We start from the raw sequence: 21,841 nt of genomic DNA, 5'->3' as shown, positions 1-21,841 counted from the left end.
GCTCTCGCCCACCCCTTCGCCCCCTCCCCCTCATGCTCAACCCATGCCCACAGCTAGCTCGCTAGTCGTTTGAGAGCAATTCACTTGACGTTAGTCGGTTATATTTTTAATAGCCGCCCTCATCTTCTCAGCCGCCTATTATAGCGCTCCTATTTTTACAATTCAAAGAATTTGAATTGTATTGGGTCGCTGTCTTTTTTTTAAGATCTGTTCACACATTTTCATGATTTTTGAAGTCAAATTGGAGTAGTGATTTTGGTCACGCCGAAACAGGAAGTGGAGCGAAAAAGCGAGTGGTTTTGCGGCGTGCAATTTTTTCACTCTAAATTTAAAGTACAGTGAGAAAACGGGGTTTGAACAAAAATTCGCTTTCTCGCTAGTGGTTTTTTGTTCACATGCGGCAATTTCACTTTGATTTTTACAATTTTTTCACAATTTTTTGGATCGGTTTTTTTTCTAAATGGTTTTCCCAATCGATTCATAGTCCGTTCTTGGTCTAGTTTTTTGTTTGAATTAATTACAATTCAAAGAATTTGAATTGTATTGGGGCGCTGTCTTTTTTTTTTAAGATCTGTTCACACATTTTCATGATTTTTGAAGTCAAATTGGAGTGGTGATTTTGGTCACGCCGAAACAGGAAATGGAGCGAAAAAGCGAGTGGTTTTGCGGCGTGAATTTTTTTCGCTCTAATTTTAAAGTAGAGTGAGAAAACGGTGTTTGAACAAAAATTCGGTTTCTCGGTAGTGGTTTTTTGTTCACATGCGGCAATTTCACTCTGATTTTTACTGTTTTTTCAATTTTTTGGATCGGATTTTTTTCGAAATGGTTTTTCCAATCCACTAATAGTTCATTCTAGGCCTAGTTTTTTTGTTTGAATTAAATTTTCATTTCTCGCTAGTGGTTTTTTTTCACATGCGGCATTTTGACATTGTTTTTCTGGTTTTTTCTTATTTTTTGATCTGATTTTTTTGAAAATGGTTTTTTCAATTCACTCATAGTCCATTCTAGGTCTAGTTCTTCTGTTTAGTCAATGAAAATTCTTTGAATTGTACGTCAGGACTTGTCCTGCTATGTTTTTTTATTTCTCGCTAGTGGTTTTTTTTGTTCACATGCGGCATTTTGACATTGATTTTCTGTTTTTTTTCTTATTTTTTTATCTGATTTTTTTAGAATGGTTTTCTCAATTCACTCATAGCCCATTCTAGGTCTAGTTTTTCTGTTTAGTCAATGAGAATTCTTTGAATTGTACGTCAGGAATTGTCCTGCTATGTTTTTTTTTTACTTCGTCGAATAAAAAAATGTTTCGCTTTACCTCATTTTGCCGCCTTTTCAACATTTTGAGTGAAATCTTTTTGACTTCTCTAAGCTAGTTTCTCTCTTCTCTCATTCTGCTAAAAGTGATTTTGAACATCAGTTCCCAGCAATGCAATTCAAAATGAACAGAGTTAGTACAAAAATGGATGTCAGAAATAGAAACGGGATAAACCCATAAAGCCCAATTTTAGTTGCCCGCTATTTGAACGTCGTTCCTATAAGTTTTATTTACCATCTCTAATGCTTATTGTTATTGATAGTAGCCCCTGTAGCCTCTCTCTAAGAAACAGAAGTACGTTCAACTACGAAATACCATCAAAATAAATCGGACTTAAAAAATGCTTTTGTACAAAAATCTTTTTTTTTCAATATATTCTATTCGTTCAATCCCAATCATGCTTATTGGAATCAACGGCGGCTATTTTCCGGCAATCTGCCGGGTATGTTTTTATTTGAGTCCCTTATTTCTTCTTGTATCCACAGCCAAAAATGTATATGAATGACTATAGGAACGCAACCTTGAAACATTTATCTCAAAACCATTCTAATCTGATCTTTTGAAACCTTGCAGATGAAATTAGAACACTTAACTGTTTCAATCTCAAATTAGGTGGGGGGGGGGGGGGTCGGCGGAGCCTCTTTGTCCCTTAGCTTATATTTGGTGTAGTGAATGTGCATTTTGTTTAGGACGCTGTATCCACAGGATAGTGAAGGTGTACAAGTTGCTAGCCAAGTGTGGAATCAGCAATCAACTCCTCCTTTACACGGCTGTGGAGAAACAGGCCTTCGACGTCGTCAAGTTCCTCCTACAAGAGGCATCTGCCAATGTTAATGGCGAATACCCTACAGGTCACTTTCTCATATCATTGTTGTTCCAATGCTGAGGCATTTGTTCCAATGCTGTTCCAATGTTGTTACATTGTTGGCATTTTATTATATGGCCAATATGTCATTTCAAATTGTGGCTTTTGGTAATGCATGGTGCTCGTATATTTTTCGGCAACCCTTTCTTGGGCAGATATTTGTAACTCGAGGTATATAGGTCAGGTAATGTTTATATTAACTTCCGTTCAATATTACCAATATTTGTTGATTTTGCCGCCTTTATTTTGTCGCAATTATTTGCCGCCTCCTAGCCAAAATATTTGAGACGTCGAGCGGAACTGATAAATATTCATTATGTAAAAAGTATTGCAATAAAAATTTTATTAAAAATCAAAGTGTTAGGGATCCAATTTCCAAAAATACTGATGATCACAGAAAGTTTCAAAATTAGAGTGGGTATATGCTATTATCTTCCATTTGAATATTTTGGTAACCTTAAAAGACTTATTTTTTTATAGTCTGTTTATGATGTGTTGCGAATGACGCAAAACTTGATAACACAGGAAGTACTGAATTCAAACTACGGGAAGAAAATTAATTTGGTAATAAGAAACCATGGAAACGAAATTTCAGCTCTTAATTTGTCAATATGTTTTTTGTTGTTCCCGAATATAGGTTCCCGAATGACTCCTATCCTCTACGCACTGGACCCTTCCGGCATTTTCGGCTACATCCACGCGGGCCAGTACAAGCGACGTAACCTCACATACAGTAAAGAAGATTTCATGCGTGTATGCATAGAAGAAATGACCTCAGAACATGACCCCCACGCCGAGCTTTTTGAAATATTAGTAGCCACCGGTTCCAATCTAAACGTACGTGATCCGGATGGTAACTGTCCAGTGCATAGGTTAGGAATTTGCAAATACGAAAGTTCCAAACATGTCGACACAAAAATTCTCAAAATTATGTTATCATGCAAACATTTTGACATCAATGCGCGAGGGGCGTTTGGCTATACAGCCTTGCATATATACGCTATGAAAAATTGCGAGGAAGAAGCTAGATTACTGGTTGATAGAGGGGCCGATTTGGACGCCCAAAACGACGATGGTGATACACCTTTGCACATTGCGTTAAAACTGGCACATATCAAAATTGCGATGATTTTAATCAAGTCTGGCTGTGACGTCAACAGACAAGGCGCTAATGGTAACACACCTCTGCATTACTGCGTCCAGAGACCGGACTGGCATTACGTCATTACTGAGTTAATTAACAATGGTGCAATCATTAACATTACCAACGATAAAGAGGAGGCACCCTTACATCTAGCGGTCAAACACCCCCACGTCTGTATGCATTTGATCGACAATGGGGCGTTGGTGAACAAGCAAAGAACAGATGGTTCCACAGTTCTCCATATGTTTGCACGAGCTGGTAATTATGAGTGCGTGAAAATGATGTTGGATGCAGATGCGGACGCTAACTTGCCCACTGTGGACGGGGAGATCCCTCTGCATTTGGCAGTTGACCACCCTCGCATTCTCAAGCTACTGTTGAACTATGGCTGCGACGTAGACAAACAGGGTCTTGGAGGAAACTCCACTTTGCATTACTGTGCTGTCACAGGAAACATCACTGGTTAGTTAGAATTGTATTGTTGTCCCAAGAGAAATTCGATTGTAGCATTGATTCGAATATTGGTGGTTTACGATCCATTTCTTTTGTCGGACTGGGGTTTTCCCAGCATCATGATTAAAGCGAGTTTTAAATAGTTCTCATTGAATAAAAATGAAACCAACAGTGGGAAGTAATTGGTTTCATAACACACAATGCAAACTGGAGTGAGAGTGGCCTATAATGAGATATAATTAAATGCTCTCAAAGGAAGTCTAGAAATTAATTGGGTGCTGGTCTTGTTCAATTTGTTTCTTGATAGTTTTTTGTTTGACCCATGAGACTGTTCGTTGATAGAAAAAATAAACTGTTGAACCCGCTGCAATTAGTCTCGCTGCGCTGCAATGAGATTTTTTTTTGTCTAACAGTACAGTCAACTAAAAGGCTAAGGACACATGAGTCTCGCTGCAATGAGATTTTTTGTCTAAGAGTACAGTTAACAAAAAGGCTTAGGAGGCATGAGTTAATCCCACTCAACATTCTCTCTCTTAACCCAGTTTTTTTCTGGGAAAGCATTTTTTTTAACTTAGGATGGTGGTTTTAATCCGTTTTTTTGGCTTTTTGTTTTAATCTGTTGATGATTTTGTAGGATCGGCTACAGTTTAGCAATTATTGGCTTTCTCGTTTTTACTTCTCAAAGGGACGTTGTAATAGTTTATTAAAAGTGATTGGTAAAAAAACTGGATGCAGTTCAGGGAATGAAAAGTTGCTTTGGTGAGCAAATTCACAGAGCGAAAAGATTGATTGATTTGTTCTAACTTTTGTGGGAAACGGAGACAGAATTTTGGGTCAAAAAATTTTTTCAAAGCGAGCAAATTTTTCCAGTTTTTAACTAATTGTTCTATTTTTTCAATGCGTTTTTTTCTGTATTAATTGCTCTGCAGCGAAGTGAAGTTTGAAGCAGTTATTGTAAACGTATCTTAAAATATCCAAAATTTTTTGCTTGACTGTTTTCTTCTACACAAGTACCTAATATCCGAGTGGTTAATGATTCAGTCAATTACTCCAGAAGTTGGGTTTCGAACCCCTCCTTGGTTGGATTTTTTCCACTCATAAAAATTATATGGGACACTGAATTAAATTGCCACGCCTATCATTTGCGAGCAAATTTTCCGACGTTTGTCATCTGTTTATGTGTAATATTTATCTGTTCTAAAATGCTATTCTAGACTAGATAAAGAAAATTCATGTTTTTTGATAATAAGTTTTGACGTGGTTCAGACTTTTCAGGCTATTTTTGGCTCATTGTATCATATTAATGCTTTTAATTGGGAACTTGATTGAAGCTTAATGCTCGTAGACAATCTGCATTATAAACTGAATTAAATTTTTCCAAAGCAATTATTCCATAAAATTTGACACAAATAGAATATAAATTGCAGTTTCTTTTTTCCCCATTATTATTTTAGAAATCTCATTTGAGCTTATTATGGCTGCTTCTTATTGGTTTTAATTGCTCTCAATGAAAGTATGTGTCTTTTTGATGCAAAATTTTAGCTTTTAATTTAGTCTGAATTGCAAATTTAGTTTTAATTGCAAAATTAAAATCTATTTTAAGCTCGCAGATCTTAACGCCTTGTAGCCGAGTGGCAAGTGCTTCAGTGTAGGAAGCAGGACGTCGCTGGTTCGAGGCCCTCCAAAGTGGTTTTCGCGCCCATAAAGAAAAGTTTTTCTTTGGTACAGCCCCCTCTGAATCAATTTGCCCTGCCTGTCGTTTAAGAGCTATTCATCAGACGTTATTCGGTTCATGTATGTGATGTCTTGACTGCATGAAACAAGATTTTTGCTTGTATGTAAAAATGTAATTTATTTTTTAAAGCTGCGAAGCTGTAAGCTGAGCGAAGCTATATTGCGGTGCTCTTGGTTTTTTTTTGTTTCGTCGTCTGACGCTCTTTTTTCGTTTTACATTTGTTCACTCAGCAAAGTTGAAAGTCAAATTTTCTGAATGACTTCTTCCTCTCACTAACGGCATTTGCGCTCGTGACGTCATTTCTCACTCGCTTTAGCAAAAGTTTTTAGGTTATTTGCGTGATTAGATTTTGATCATACGTGACTTACCTCCCTCAATAAAATTACTTTTGCACTCTAAAACTTGAGTTTAATTTGAATTTGTTTAAGGTCAAAGGAACTCATATATACAGTAAAGGTCCCTAATAAAAGGCTTCTTTGGAATGAATTTTAACAAGCTTTATTAATTTATCGCTGAATGTGTTTACCTAGTTTTTTGAGTGGCGTCGATTTTTTTTCAATTTAGATCTGTATCTGTTTCTATCTCTATTATATGGCACGCAGGTCTTTTCTTTCGCAACTATTCCGGCAATCTGCCGGCTATGTTTCTATTTTTTAGATCAATTTAATTTTGTCTAATTTTAATTTGTTAGTAGACTTGAGGTTGTTATTCTCTGCTCTGATTTGTTATGCCAGTAGATACTATTTTTTGAAAGGCTAGTTTTTAGTAAAGAGGGTTTTGGACTGTTTCCTGAATTATTCTCTGCTTTTATTTCGTCGTCAAGATTTTTAGGACAATAGACGTCACGCGCGCTCCCTTCAAATCTGCTTGCTGTCATACCTGCATGCAATTTACTGAATTTTGTGCATGATGTCATTTTTCAATTTTATTAGAACTAGTTTTTTTTTGTTTCGCGCAATTCTGTTTATGGTTGATTAAGAGAATTTTGCGTAAGTTTTCCTCGCTCTGAAAATGCAATTTCAACTTGAATTGCGTGCATGACGTCATTTTGCGCTCTTAGTGGTGCGAATTTTTTGTTCATTCGCGTGATGAAGTTTTTGGTTACACGAGACTTAGCTCACTCTCAAAAATTGCCTCGTCACTCTGAAATTGACTTTTCTTAACTGAATTTGATCAATGCGTGTCAGACTTATTGAAGGTAATTTGAGAGCATCTAACAGAAGCATCAATAAGTCATACTTATTCGTTATCAAAATATATTATCTCAGCATTTAACAAAAGAAATTTTTTTCGGCTGTGTTTTACTATCTTTTTGAAACCGCAGATCTACTAAGCTATTGAGGCGTTCTGATTGTCGCGTGATGATTTGGTCACATGTGACTTACCTCACCCTCAAAAATGGCTTCCGCACTCTGATAACTTTATTTCAAAGAGATAAGGTCTAGTGAATGTGTGTCACTCTTATTGAAGGTTATTTGAGAGCACCTAACAGAAGCAGCAATAAGTTGTACATATTCGTAATCAAAATATAACATCTCAGCATTTAACAAAAAAATTCTCTTTTCGTCTGTTTCTTTTACTATCTTTTTGAGATTGCAGATCTAAGCTATTGCGGTTTTTTGGCAATTTGCCAGCTATTTTTTACTGATTTTTTGACTGATCATTTCATTTTGTTCCCGAAAACAGGATAAACAAGTAAAACCTGCAGGTCTTCGTCGCTGAGCAGCTCTCTTAGGGCCTTACTGGTCTCTAAGTATGCGATTCACCGCAACTGCTTAGGAGAGATAAATTCACAGTTGTAAGTTCTTGGAACTTGCTCCCCACCATAATTCATGTTTTTCGGTCCGTTTTTTATCTTTTTGAGATCCACGAATCTATTGCAGATCTGTGTTTCCTTTTCTGGCCTTGTCCTGTAGTTATTACTTTTTGAAACGTTCCATGTAGTTAATTTTGAGGTATAGTTGAATTTATCTAATTATTTTCAGTTCTAACCTATGATTCGAATGACTTTGATGCGATGCTTTCCGAAAGTTTAACTGATTTGCTGAGTGTTCAGGGTTTTTGTTCTTTGTTACCTCGTTCCTTTGTCTCATCATGAACACATATGAGCTTTCTAATGATATGATTGGGTTTTGATTTAAAAAAAATAGTATGTACTTAATGCTTTTAATGCATATTTGTCAACTCTTCTTCCTAATTGTGGATAGTTTGGTATTGTCGAAAGTAATTATAAGTGGTTACATATTTACGGAATTTGACACCACTTATATGGTTTTGGTTTTAAGTTGAGTATTATTTTTAGAATTTTTTGTTTACGTTCTTCATTTCATCAACGTCAGATTTGTAGGGTTGACTTCTAACTAAACTCACTCCTTTTTTCTTCGTGTATGTAATGTGAGATTTTTTTTGGCTCACAAGTTTTATTTTTTTTTGAATATCTAAAAGTTTGTTATTTCATTTCCCTTGTCCTCTTTACACTAATCACAATGTTCATTCTTGACTAATACCTGACTTCCATCGTTCACTGTTTCAACTGCATAGTTTTTAAAAATTTTTGCAACAATTTTCCGGATGCTATTTTTGTATTGAGTATTATCAATATGAAAAGAGCGGAATCAAATGAAACAGGATAAACTAAATAAGTGCATCAAGCAAAGTACATCAAGTTATCAACAGTTCAATAGAACGAATGCCCCCTTGTTATTTAGTGTTCTAGCCTTCAATTTTTAAAAGCTGAAATCAGTATAAACTGATCTGTCTAACTAATCCTGTGTACTGAAGTCAAAAACTTCTTAAATCGTTGAAATTAAAAGCTGTAAATTTCTGTCACAGTTCCGACAGGTGTCAATTGCGTTCAATGCCGTCAATCTATTGACTTTTTGATCCATAGTTGAGATTTGAATAAGGGCAGATTGAGGGTTCATCTGAATTTCTTGTTCTTTGGATATTCGTAGGACATATGCTGTTTTTTTTCAGTCGGGTTAAAGTTTTTTGGGTCAAAATGATTTGCCTTTATTTTAATTTGAGTTCTCTTCATTTTAATTATAGGTTAAAGTTCACCGAAAGAAAAGCCACATTATTTGTCAGTTATGATTAAATTAGGCCATTTTTCTAAAAATTAAACTCTTCGAATGAATGGAAATATTTCTTACATGGTGTTCGGGAAACATTTTCCGTGTTCCTTTCAAATTTTCCACTGGCCTTTATCTTTCTGGTATCTCGCTTATGCTATTGATTTCTTTTGTAGACAATTTTTGGGTTAAGTTGTTCGACTTGAATCAGTTGTTTTTTCTGAACATAAGTTGAAACCATGAATGCGTTTTGTGCTGTGTGTAGCATAACTTCCAGCGCATAAGGTTAGTCATAATTTATTCAAAATGTTGCTCCTTTTTTTGCGTTTGAATAATCAGCTGTTTTGTGTGGACACGCCCCCACTTCTAAGCAAACCTAGGTTTGAACAAAATTTTTTGTCAGCAAAAATAGCTTTTTATTTGATCAACAAATCGTACAGAGGCAGGCCTGGAAATATTTTAGTGCTTATAAAAAAATTCAAGTTAAATAAAACAGGGGAAATGTTTGTTGTATAAAAGACGAAAATATCCCACCCAATTATTGAGTGTATTGGGCTGCTACAGTTCGTTGCACAACCCTTGAAGGTCAAGGATACCATCAATAGGCACAACTTCCTTGTAGGAAATTGAACAAACGGGGATTCCTGAGTGGGTTGTTATTTTGTGACGTCACAACTGCTTCTTTAATGTTCACTGCAATTCGGGAAGGAATGTAAAGAGCTTTTGAGATCAACTGAAAGAGGTTTAAAATGAACAATGGTCATAAAGAGTTCTTACAATTGTGCATGTTGCCAAGTGAATTGCGGAATAGTGCAGTTGTTAAGTTCTCTTTCATTGTCTGCACCTGGTTTGAGCTAGGAGGCTAATTAATTTTTATTTTACAAACTACATCAATTTTTCGAATTGAAATTTGAGAATCGCTTTTTCTTCCCTATAAGGCCATCTGTTTTACACCTTTATAAAGATATATGTAAATTTTAATTAATAGCCCTACCTCTTATAAGCCTGTACAAACGATTATCGATGCAATAAATACACATAAGAATGTTCTTACAGGCAAATGAAAAACGATTTCACACAGGAAAAGGAAACATACCGAATTTCTTTCATGGCATTTAGAATTTCGCAGGTCTGCGAGTTCTATAAAAGCATTATTAAAAACTAATATTTTAACTCTACAAAGATTGTATTACATGCAATGTTGGTGAAATCAAGAGGTTGAGCAATCGAGAATTTTTCATAACTTGTTCTCATAAATGCATAGAAGGGAGGAAATTCGATTTGGTTTTCAATATCCACTCTATTTAGTGGGATGGGAACTTAAATAGCCTCTTACATTCATTATTCTTGTTTGTTTGTTTGTTTGTTCTAGGAATACAAGCTTTAATCCAAGCGGGCGCTAACGTGAACATAGTGAATGACACGGGGGACACGCCTCTACACGTGGCGACCAAGTACCCTGACATAGTGCGTGCACTGATCGAGGCACAAGCCAATGCCAACATGCTCAACTGCATAGACCGTCTTCCACTGCACTGCGCGGCCATTGAGCTGGAACACTGTGAGAACTGGGCTGCTCTGGTGGAGTCAATTGAGCTGCTCCTGGACGAGAACAGCGACGTGTCTGTCGTCGACCGATCAGAGTGTACTGCCCTCCACTACATCACGGCCTTTCATCACTTGGGCCGATCAAGGTCAGAATTGACACAACAGGTCTATGGCTTTATATTAATATTGTTAGACTCTTGTTTTCCAATTTGTCCACTAACTGATGAATAAAGACAAGGCTTTGAGGCCACAGAAAGAAACTATTAACATCTGCCTTGCTTCGGTTATACATTTACTCAACCACAAAGCTGGAAAGAGATTTTGTTCTGTTTCTTATGCGGCCTTAGAATTGATCTTTTATCTGTGACCTCAGGTGTTGTTATATGACAAGATTACTGAACCCTGTATTTCTCATCGTAGCGGACGCCACATTTCGTCCTCTGATTTGGTCAAATATTTGGTCCTCTGTTGTAGACAAGTGGCTTAGTCAGTATTTATCTAGATACTGTATAAAGTGTAGAATTCTGAAGTATTAACGGGATTGCTTGAAAAACAGGAGTACTTAAAATGTCTTTTCAATGTCGGAAAGAATGCTAGTTATTTAGAAGGACAGTCGGTGTTTGTGATTATATTTTTGCTTAAGGGGAACACAGAATAGATTATCTTAATAGATCTTAATGCTTTTTGGTCTAATATTTTCCTTCCTAACATACTACTTCGCGATGATGTTACTCCATTAGTCTATCTCAATTCTGTCTATCCGCTTGCTGTGGTTGTCCTGCGGCTATGTTTTTTGTCGAAGTAGACAGAGTTGAAACATATCTATATGAATGGACCGAGACTATCTGTAGCAGACAATGAGATTTGTTCATATGTCTATTCTATATAGCTCACAACTCAATTTGGACGTCGTTTTTAGACAAGTGCTCTGTAATCTTGGGCTTGTTTTTCATCAAACGGCTAGAAAATTGCCCGAATAACAGTGATCCTATTTTTACCCTAATCGATCGAGTAGTCAAAAAAGACAGGCTAGGTGTCTCACATTTATTGATTGTCTCACATGTACTGAACTTTCATCTCCTTAGCTAATTATTCACTTTCACTGATTATTTATTTTTTATAGCTGCCCTCATCTTCTCATCCGGCTATTATAGGCCTCCTATTTTTTTAGTATAACCAGCCATCGTTTAGTTTACATCAGTTCATGTTACAAAAATCTAATATATTCTATCTATCTCATTTGCCGATGTCTCTTAACGGTCTATATATACGGATATATTTTTAATCTGTTAATTATAGATAAATATGCGCCTGATTGCTCATATTTTTAGAGGCTAAGCTAAACTAACTATTATAGCTTAGCTTTATTTTGTTCAATCGATTTCGGTTGTCTTCTTTGTTCGGAGTTATATGGTTGATTAGGGCAACTTTAAAAATACTGAGCTGCTTTAAGCACATACTAACTTAAGAGTATTGTTTAATTAACTTGTCGCTAGTATTAATAGCGTTAGCGTTAGCAAGGATTTTTTTTGAGCTTTTGCATTGTTTTCAAGCGAGTTTTGTACTGCTGAAACGTAGTGACGTAAGTTAAAAAAATTTTTAGCAGACCTTTTTGTCTGACCGATTTTAATCTTTTGTTTAGGTAAAGCGGTAAAGCCTGATATCATGAAGTCCATTTTCAGTGATCTGGATACTCTACAGGTTTCTAAGTGTTGTGAGCTTTGCTGAAACTGCCGGGGAGACATAAATTCATTGTTTTAAGAGCAATTTTGGTACTCTTTTTTATGCCCCACATTAGTCTTTGTATAATTGCTCTCGAACGAAGATTGAAGCAGTTACTGTAAGTGGATTCACTATGTCTGATCATGTTTTGAAGACGCGAAGTGTATTAATTGCTGACAGTCTTAAACGAATTGAGAGCGTAGTTTTTCTTGTCCTTTGTTTTTAAAAAGGTTGGGTTTGCTCACGTTTTTTTTTCTGAAACGCTAAAAGTCATCGTTATCCTTGCCATAGCTTCAGCTAGCTAAACCAAAAGCCAATGCCTCAACAGTCGTTCGAAAGCAGGTTGTCTGGACTTCTTAAGCGGTCATTTTATGTAATTGCTCGTTCAGTGATTTTTTTGAAAGTCGTTATGCTGGTTTTTTCGGACCAGTTTGACTTTTTGAACGGCTATTTGTTCTTCGCTCTCGAATGAAGTTGAAACAATTATTGTAAACATGTGTCTTTTTTATTCAAAATTTTTGCCTGACTGTTTTCTTCTGGAACATTATTTCGATTTCACTTCTTGAGTGACTTTTTCACGCTCGACTTAGTTTTTTGCGTGACCTAATTTGCTCTTATTGAGAAATTAAGTCTGCTTTGCTAAAACATCAGTGATTGTAAGCTTGGAGAGAATAAGCGTCTGATAGCCGAGTGGTAAGTGTTTCCATCTAACTCCATGAGCAAATTCAACTTCTCATAGCTGTGTTTATTAACAGCAAAAATTGTAAGCGTGTACTGTAGCTGCCGGTGAGATTGCTATGAGTTTTTGTCTGCGTTTAAAAAAATGTAATAACGTCAAAAATTTTGTACAAAATCTTAAGCAGGCTTATGACTTCGTAAGCATTGATCTAGTTTTATCTCAAAAATTTCTCACAGACCAAACTAGGTTGTTTAATTGCTGTCGATGAGAAGAAGCAATTATTGTAAACGTGTGTCTTATGCGAAATTTTCGCTTGACCGTTTTTTTTTACTTTTCGAGTGGCTTTCACGCCCTTGACTTTCTGCGTTTAGCGTGATCTAAAGTTTTCTCTCCTTCACAATTTCAAGTAGAATTCAAATGATAAGTGCGCCGAAACTGGTGCATTTTTACGTTAAATCTTAATAGTGGTATATATTAACTTCCAATGAGGTTATTTGAAGCCCCCGAAGGATTATTTTAATTGCATCCCCCCCCCCGACTGAAACAGGCTGTATTTTGTTAGAGCTCCCACTAGTCATTCGAGAGCATTTCTTCCGACGTTAGTCGGTTATCTTTTGCATACGTTTTCGGACGTAAAAAATTTTGTTCAAAACTTTGAAGTAAGTATACCTCAGCTAAAAGTTTTTCAGACCACGTTTTTGGGTCCTGTCTCGTATCATGCTCCCTCCAACGTTAAAAATGGACCGTAAGCGGTAAAATGTTACCTTTGAGAAATTTTTTCTGAAGAAAAAGCTAGGATGCTAGAGGTTCTAAAAACTATCACGATGGCTGCGTCCTTTGGGTTATGCTATTATATTTCCGACTCTTTTTCGCCAAACTAATCAGCAGAAGTACTTCTTGGAGCGGAAATAACACTTGAACCCGCGGGTGAGCACCTGATGCTATTTCAATTTCTGCATTCACAATGAAATTATGATAAAATTGACAGTGACTAGTGTTTTATAAGAGATTTTTCAAGTTGACTTTGTGCAAATTAAAAGTTGATTTACTCAGTAAAAATGCCGAGACAGCGGTAGTTGTTTCAAGAATGCTCTCATTCGCATTGCTGCGCCGTGATTGCAAATTTGGATGTTGTCAATTTTACATTTTTTTTCTCAATTTATATTTTATAAACTCCATTTTGTCTCCACGATAGTTAAACTTACTATTTCTAGCTAATTTTCGACAAGAAGTTTGAACAAAAGAAGGTAATTATAAATAATTCTTTTTTCGAAAAATTGAAATAGCTGCCAGTTTCAATGACATGCTATGCAGACATGTAGAAGGAAATCCAAAAGTGTACTAGGTTCGAAAGGGGAAAAATTTTAACAGACAGTGAAAAAGCGAGTGTAGCCTATCCGCTAGAGGGTTAAAGGGCCGACTTCTCAAAAATTAATGAAAAATAAGTTCAATATATCTTGCAGCTATAGATAAAAATATGCCTCTCTGTATATGATGGGATTTTAATATTCGATCGACAGACTAGCATTAGGCTAATGAGAACCATTGCATAATAGAGTTAAGACGATGGCAAGGCGCTACAACTTCTCAGACGAATGAAGTCTTCCTGACGTTGACTGAGTACTTTATTTCCACGGCGAAATTCGTTGCCTGACACATCTATCAAAATGCCAATTAGTTATAACGCGTTGCGTAGTATGCTAATAAAGGTCGCAATCTGGTGACGTATTTTGTCTGAAATGACAGTTGGATTTGGTTATTTGGAAAACTTTATCGTTATTATTTAGATTTAAGTTTGTCTTTTAATGATTTCTGAAGGGTTTTCGTTGTCTAATTCAGCTCTTTGCTTTTTGTTTATACTGCCGTGTGTTTGAGAAAGTGTTCTGACAGCGCTCATTATTTTGATGACATTTGATGCTAACGTTCTGTTAGCTTTTGATTCTAATTCATGTTTCATTTTAAAATCTCTTGAAAACCTGAACGAACAAGTAATGTAGGGTGTTTTTGCAGAATTCAATGGCATTGTATATTCTAGTTATTTTAGTTGCTGTAGCGCCAATTTATGCTTAGTGATGCTCGCAACAGATTACCAAGGTCAAGATCGATAATTGTTTACTTTACGTTCAACCTTTAAGATCTCTTGGAATTATCGACAAATTTAGTTTGAGGCAGTTTCATTTGCAGGTGCTCCGACTCGACAATCCACACTCGAGATTTCAACTATGATTTATTACGGCTAGTCCAAAAAATACTGGAAACAGACGCAGGAATCGTCAACAGGAAAGACAGCAAAGGCTGTACTCCAGTACACATAGCAGTTGAAAATGGCGATTTGGAGCTGACTGAGGTTCTCCTAAATCATCACGGAGATCCATACGTGCAGAACAAATACGGCCAGACGTGCTTCGACATTGCCAAAACATCCCATGTCAAAGACGTGGCTCCGGAGATTGCGGTGCTGTTAACGAGCAAGGACGCCATGATGAAGGCGGCCGGTAACATGAGCAGTTTTGGGCAAAATATGCCCGACGGCGCCTTCGGTCCAATGTCAGCATCGGGGATGTTGAGTTCGGGTCAAGTGGTGCCGATGTTGCAGTCGTTGCTGAACACAGTTGACAATGATAACGATCGTGATGATTTAAGCGAGGCAATCAACACGATCAAGTGTATGATTGACAAGTACGGGGTAAAGTTGACTCTCTCGCCTGAGCACAAACAGACTCTGAAACAGGTGAAGAGCACTCTGCTGGAGGAGATGAGTCCACTCTACATCATTGATGCCTTGCTCAACGAAAGGTCAGTCAGTAGTCACTTTGCATGTTCTGGAAAAAAATGACCTCTTAATGTCAGCTGTTTTGTATGCTCATCAGCTTTTATTAACACGTAGGGTGCAGAATTAACAACAGAAGTGGATGGCTTCAGTTAGCTTCAATTCAACACAGTTTTTGAAGAAAAAAATCCGGAAATTTCTCCAGTTCGGTTTCACGATTATATTTTTTTATCAAGCTGATAATATTAATTGCTTTTGGGCAACCTCGGGTTGTTGCAATTCTAATGGAAATGGTTTCAGTCGTCTCAGTACTCATAATTGGGCGGTCAAAATTTCTATACTTAGACTCCCTCAGTATTTCGAACTTCTCTTATGCCTTATTAAAGAATTGCCAGCTTTTTGGAAGTGCCATCTTCATACTTAGTGATGTTTAATGTCAGTGTCATCTGATGAGAAAATTTTCCATTCGAAATTTTCCGTCTGACATTTTCCGTCTGCCCCCCCCCCTCCCGTAATTGCAAAATTGGCTAAGTTTTACCTTTATTGAACGTGCGGAGAATTACTGGGGAAAAGGAAAGTATTTGAGGCTGGAAATTATGTGGAAATTGTTGGAAATTATGTGAGTGCAATGTGTGGTGTGTTTCAGTGTTCTTAACAACATAGCGGCTGCCGAGATGAAGAGTGCGGGAAGTCGTCGGCTGCAGAGCGAGAGACTGCTGTCGTTCATCTTCACAAACACTGACCAAATCTACGACCTGTTCGTCTATACACTCCAGCAGACCAACCAGTCGCACCTGGCCGACATAATCATCCAGAACTCGACCTGCACTTGTCATCGCATCACCAACTCGCCCTCCACTGAGCTCCTCTCCAGCAGTGCCGAGAACATGCACGGTGGAAGCAGCACCAACTCCGCCAACACTCCAGCCGCCACCGGCACAGCCACAGTTAGTTATTAAGTATATGCTAGAAGGCTAGATACAGTAAATAAGTTAATCTAAGTTAATATTCTAAACCTAAGCTGGAAATTAGAGAGATAAAAGCTTGGAAGTGTTTGTTCGAACAATCCAGGTCAGAGCGATTCCATGCTAATTTTATGAACCCTGAAAATTTGTCCAGCTTACTTTTTGAGATGCTTGTTTCATATAAATTAATCATTAATTGCTCTCAACCGAAGTTTGTGGCAATGATATAAGTCCTGTCGGTCTTTTTTTTATGCGCTTTTTCGATTGAACGATTTTTCGTCTGACGCTTTTGACTTTTCGTCTCCTCAAAAACGTGATAAACCGGTAGCGCCCAGCGGGCATTAAGTGCTCTTAGAGCCGTTTTGGAGACTTATACTTATGGTGTGAAGGGCGGTTCTCAGAGCTTGAAGACACCCCCACTGCTGACCCCCCCCCCCCCACTATTGCCCCAACCCCCCGCACTGCGGTGTTGCCCCCCACGCCACCGCTGTCCTCGTCCCCTCCCTCTCCATCAGCCCCCGGTCCAACCTCCCCCCCCCCCGCCCACCACCACCACCTCCGTGGCTACGTTCGAACAACCGATCGCTAAAAACGCAACTTTATAGTAATTTTCACAATTTTTTTCAATCTATTGAAAATTTTGACATTTTTTGAGTTCTTTCTGCCCTAGGTGTCAAGCAACCGCCTCTAGGGTTTTATAGTAGGTTACTGCATAGTTTCTAGTGGTAGTGGAATTGTTTCAACATTTAAACATCACAAATTTTAGCATTTTTTGACAAAACGTGCAAATTTTTTACAATTTTTTTGACATTTATTTTTCATTATTCACGTCTTTCCAGACACAGGGGCGAGAAAACTTCCTTTAGGGTTTGATAATCAGCTACTGAAAAAATTTTATTTGCCATTGAATAGCTCTCAGTTTTTTAATATGACAAATTTTAGCGATTTTTTTATGTTCAAGATTTTAACACCACGAATTTTCGCAATTTTTTGACAAAACTGTCAATTTTTTTTAGTTTTTTTGAGTTTTTGTCATTATTCAAGTATTTTCAGCCTCAGAGGTCAGAGAGCGTCCTTAAGCGTTTGATCATAAGTTACTGAAAAAATTTTTTGAGTAGGTCTCAGCTTTCTAATATTGCAAATATTTGCAATTTTTTGATAAAATTTGCAAGTTTTTTTTCAGTTTTTTAATAGCCGCACAGCGATAGCTGGGTCTATTATTGGCCTTCTCTTGGTTTTTTATTTCGTCGTCATCATTTTTGTTACGACCATATGACGTCACAGCCACTTTTTGTTCATTCCTTCATGCAATTTCAACTGAATTGCATGTGTGAAGTCATTTTTCGCTCTTAGTGGAGCGAGTTTTTTTGTTCATGCGCGTGATTAAATTTTTGGTCACACTTGACTTACCTCACTCTCAAAAATGACTTCCTGAAATTGACTTTTTTTACTTTAATTCAAAGAGATAAGGTCAAATGGGTGTGTATCACTCTAAATGAAGGTTATTTGAGCTCAGCTAAAAGAGGCAGCAATACTTTGTACAGATTTTTAATCAAAATATAACAGATCAGCCTTCAATGAAAAGATGAATATTTTTTTGGTTTGTCTTTTTTACTGTTTTTTTAGACTGCCGATCTACGAATCTATTGCGGCTATTTTCTGGCAATCTGCCAGCTGTTTGAAAATTTTTGTCGGTTTTTAGGTTTCTCCAGTCGCCAGTCTAGGGTTTGACAATAGGTTACTGTATAGTTTCTAAATGTGATGGAATGTTTTTCAAGATTTCAACAAACACCACGAATATAAGCATTTTTCTTTACAAAACTTGCAGTTTTTTTCAATTTTTTTGACATTGTCATTATTAATAGCCGCGTCAGCAGTTCCAGGCGGCTATTATTGCGCTCCTATTTTTTTTACTTCGTCTAACAGATTTTTGTTTTGTCTTACCCTGACTTCTTGGAATTGACTTTTTCAATGACTTCAGTCACTTCTAGTGCTTTGCAGTTAAAATTTGTTTTCGTGACGTCATTTCTGCTTTTACGTCAATTGCGTGACTTACCTCACTCAAAAGAATGTCTTCTGAACTCACATATATTTCAGGTTTTTCAGCTTAACAGAAAATCTCCATTAGTGTTTTATTATTAGTTACTGGAAAATTCCATGGATTAGTTTTCAACTTTTATTATCACAAATTTTAGCAATTTTTTTATGCAACTTGCAGTTTTTTTAAAAGTTTTTTTGAAAATTTTTGTCTTTTTCAGGTTTTTTCAGCATCAAGAGCCACATACCCTCCTCTAGGGCTTGATTATAGGTTACTGCATATCTTTTAGTTGTGATAGATTGTTTTTCAAGATTTTAATATCAGCAATTTTTAAAAAATCTTTGCATTTTTTTCAGTTTTTTAGTCTTTTTAAATTTTTTTTATCATTTTTTCTGGCACCAGGGTCCTAGGGACCTCCTCCTAGGTTTGATGATAAGCTGTCGCATAATTGCTGCAAAAAATGGAATGGATATCAATATTTTAGTGACTCCAGCTTTAGAATTTTTTTGATAAAATTTCAAGTTTTTGGAAAATTATTGCCATGTTTCAAGTTTATGGATCTTTATGAGCCAGTGAAACTATTTAAAGCTTGAAATAGGGATACTGGATAGTCTGTTGAGACAATGAAATGGTTTTGAAGGTTTTAATATCTTTAATTTTAGCAAGATTTTGTTAAAATTTGCGATTGTTTTCAAAATTTTTGAATATTTTTGTCCTTTTCTGAGTTTAACGATCATTGCTGGCCGACGAAGCTTTTCAAGTCTTGCAGATGGTTTACTTGACATAATTCCAGAAAAAAATAGTTTTGAACGTTTTCACTGCGAAATCTGGAAGCTTTTCTTTTAAATTTTGCAATATTTTGAAAATTTTTAAAATGTCAGTTTTTTATTTGATTTTCTTACTAACAAGGCTAAAAAACTAAAAGTTACGGAGTCGAATCAAGCTAAAGCTTGCCTCGCTAAACTGTGGCTAGCTACTGACGAAGCCAACCGCTCGCCGGTCGTTTGAGAGCAATTCGCCCGACGTTAGTCGGTTATGTTTATTTAACTGATTATTGATACCCACTTTAAATGAGGCTCGAAATTGTGAGTTTTCTTATGCTACAACCGCAAAAATTGTCAATTATTCTAACTAATTTTTGCTTCAAGAATTTAAGTAGGTCCGTCTGAGCAATTAAATTTTTGTAGATGGGTCTTACCGATTCCCTGGTTATACGTCGCTAAAAAAATACATTTTTGTTGAAGGGTCATTTGAATTCCCTAATTGGGGTTGGAATGTCTGGTGCACAGATAAATGGCACCTGTGGTCTTCCCGGATCGCAACAACACACCTATTCCTCCTGTTCGAACCCTGCAACAGTCGCGGCCGCCAACGCCCGAAGCCGGGCACCCGTGCCCCCTCCCCCTCCACCCCCGCTTATGCACCATCCCTCATCACGATTGGGTACCTCTTCGCCCTCGACAATGGGCAATGCGACTCAGCTGTCTATCCACAATCCGGGATCTAGCTTACTAATGCGACCTGCCTCCACAAGTCCGCCCCACGCTTTACCCGAAAGCTAGCCACCCGCATTGCTATAGATCCCGACCAAAGTGATCAAACTCCTCAACGCTTAAGTACAAATTCCACAAATGACATCAATTGAACGTTCTGATGGATTAATTTGAAGTTTGATGTCAGTGATTGATTATTCGTCTAGTCTTCAACCTAGTTTCTACAGTTTGGCTTTTTGATTAAAGCGCAGTTTACAAAATCTACTTTTATTTCTTCGTTCATTGGTTCGCTCTTTATGGTGGTATTAACTTGTCAACTTTAACTCTGTATGATAAATAAGGAAAAATGATGAAATGTGTAAATTTGCGGCAATTGAGATTATCTTTGTTCTTGTTTATTGGAATAGCTTTGATCCCAGTGAAAAAGTTTATAGAATGCAATATTTTATGTGCAGGTCACAGAGAAATTATAGCAGATGATTTATTAATTAGCAAAATAGCACTCGCCCATTTTCCTTTGGTTGCTGCGATGATTTAATAATTAATTGGTTGGTTAATCATCATCTATTTAGCAGGAAGCTCTTACGATTTTACAATTAATTTTAATGTGCAATTTAACTTTCCAATACAACTCTGCTACTGCTACTGAGGTAGTCAGTATGTATTTACGTATGTCTTAAAAGCAGCAATTGATAAATCCATCTTCTATTTAGTGCAATATCTGAATTTATATGTAAATACGTAGTCTTTTAATAGAAGAATTGCGCTCAATACAAGAGCGGTTTTGTATTTTTATATCAAATCCATTTATAAGTTTATTGAAGTCGATCAATTATAAATTATGACTCCTTTTTCTTCTTTTCTTTGATCACAAAATTGAGGCTCGATTGATCAGTTTCTAAGGAATGCAACGCTGTAGACAATTTGCATGCTTAACCAATGCATTGAAAGCAAAGTCCATGTGCATTATATCAATGATGCTTTTCTTGAAGATTCTCAGCGATGAGCAATGGTAAAAGTAATAAGACAGAGTTTTTAAGTATATTAAGTTTACTCTTAGTTTTAGGCAATATTTAGCTCCGCATTCCTTGCTGATCTCAGGGAATGAATTTTGGATAGGAAACTTTCTAAACAATCAAATGAAGACTGGCAGGATTCTCTGCATTTGAAAAGCATCTTTTGAGCATATCACATGGTAGACGAGGAAAACTTTGCCTCAGGATTTTTTAACCACTAATTTAAAAAAGGAAGGAAAACCGAAAATGTCAATTTTGGGAATAACCAAAAATGTCCGAGTAACCCTCCAAGAAAGTTACTTCTCGTGATTTTTTTAAATTAATAGCCGCGAAGCGTTAGCGATTATTATTGCGGACATCGTGGCTTTTTACAATTCAAAGAATTTGAATTGTATTGGTGCGCTGTCTTTTTGAGATCTGTTCACCCCTTTTTTTTCGGCTTTTTCACTTCAGTGCTTTGTCAAATTAGAGTGGTGGTTTCGGTCACACTGAAATAGTTAATGGAACGAAAAATTGAGTAGGTTTGAGGCGTGACTTTTTTCAAGTTACCTTTAAAAGGGAGTGAGAAATCGGTGTTCGAACAATTTGGCGGTTTTTGAGATGGATTTTTTTTCAGGTGCGTCAATTTGACTTCAGTTTTAAGAGTTTCCTTTCCTTCAGTGCTTTTAAGACGGTTCATATGTGTTCTAATTGTGCCTATTTGCCTTTGCTTGAAGTCTTTAAGGGGCAGCTAAAACTTTTTATGACTTTGCCACTATTTGTCGAAAAATATTAGTGAATTTTAGATTTTGCACCCCTTTTTTAAAGTTATCTATGGTCTTATCACAGTATTATTAATGACAGGTCTCTTTGGTTGCTAGGGAGGCATAAAAGAACCTAATTAATGGATCGAACTAATAACTAGTAGTTTTCATGACTTCGACACTACTTTTCTCAAAAATTTTAAGTGACTATTTCAGGTCTGCATGTATTTATCGTACTTTTGGATGTCTGCTCTTTAATCTCATTGGAAACAGGTCCCTGATGCTTC

General features: G+C 36.7%; 1 protein-coding gene across 7 annotated transcripts in view; it reads left to right on the top strand.

Moving 5' to 3' along the window:
* Nucleotides 1–20,646, top strand: part of LOC142357345 (uncharacterized) — a 55,972-nt gene extending 35,326 nt beyond the window's left edge. For all 7 annotated transcript variants that reach the window (XM_075408994.1, XM_075408993.1, XM_075408990.1 and 4 more), the window contains 6 exons: nt 2,002–2,163; nt 2,815–3,783; nt 9,953–10,274; nt 14,714–15,325; nt 15,946–16,246; nt 19,547–20,646. In XM_075408994.1, the coding sequence (XP_075265109.1) occupies nt 2,002–2,163; nt 2,815–3,783; nt 9,953–10,274; nt 14,714–15,325; nt 15,946–16,246; nt 19,547–19,864 (2,684 nt within the window). In that variant the 3' untranslated portion in view covers nt 19,865–20,646. The remainder of the gene's footprint in view (nt 1–2,001; nt 2,164–2,814; nt 3,784–9,952; nt 10,275–14,713; nt 15,326–15,945; nt 16,247–19,546) is intronic.
* The last annotated feature ends 1,195 nt before the right edge of the window (nt 20,647–21,841 follow it).

The sequence above is a fragment of the Convolutriloba macropyga genome, unplaced genomic scaffold (genome assembly GCF_964194025.1).
Source record: "Convolutriloba macropyga unplaced genomic scaffold, txConMacr16.3 SCAFFOLD_879, whole genome shotgun sequence".
NCBI lineage: Eukaryota > Metazoa > Xenacoelomorpha > Acoela > Convolutidae > Convolutriloba > Convolutriloba macropyga.
Note: the sequence above shows the minus strand (reverse complement) of the source record. Positions and strands in the feature narration are given on the sequence as shown.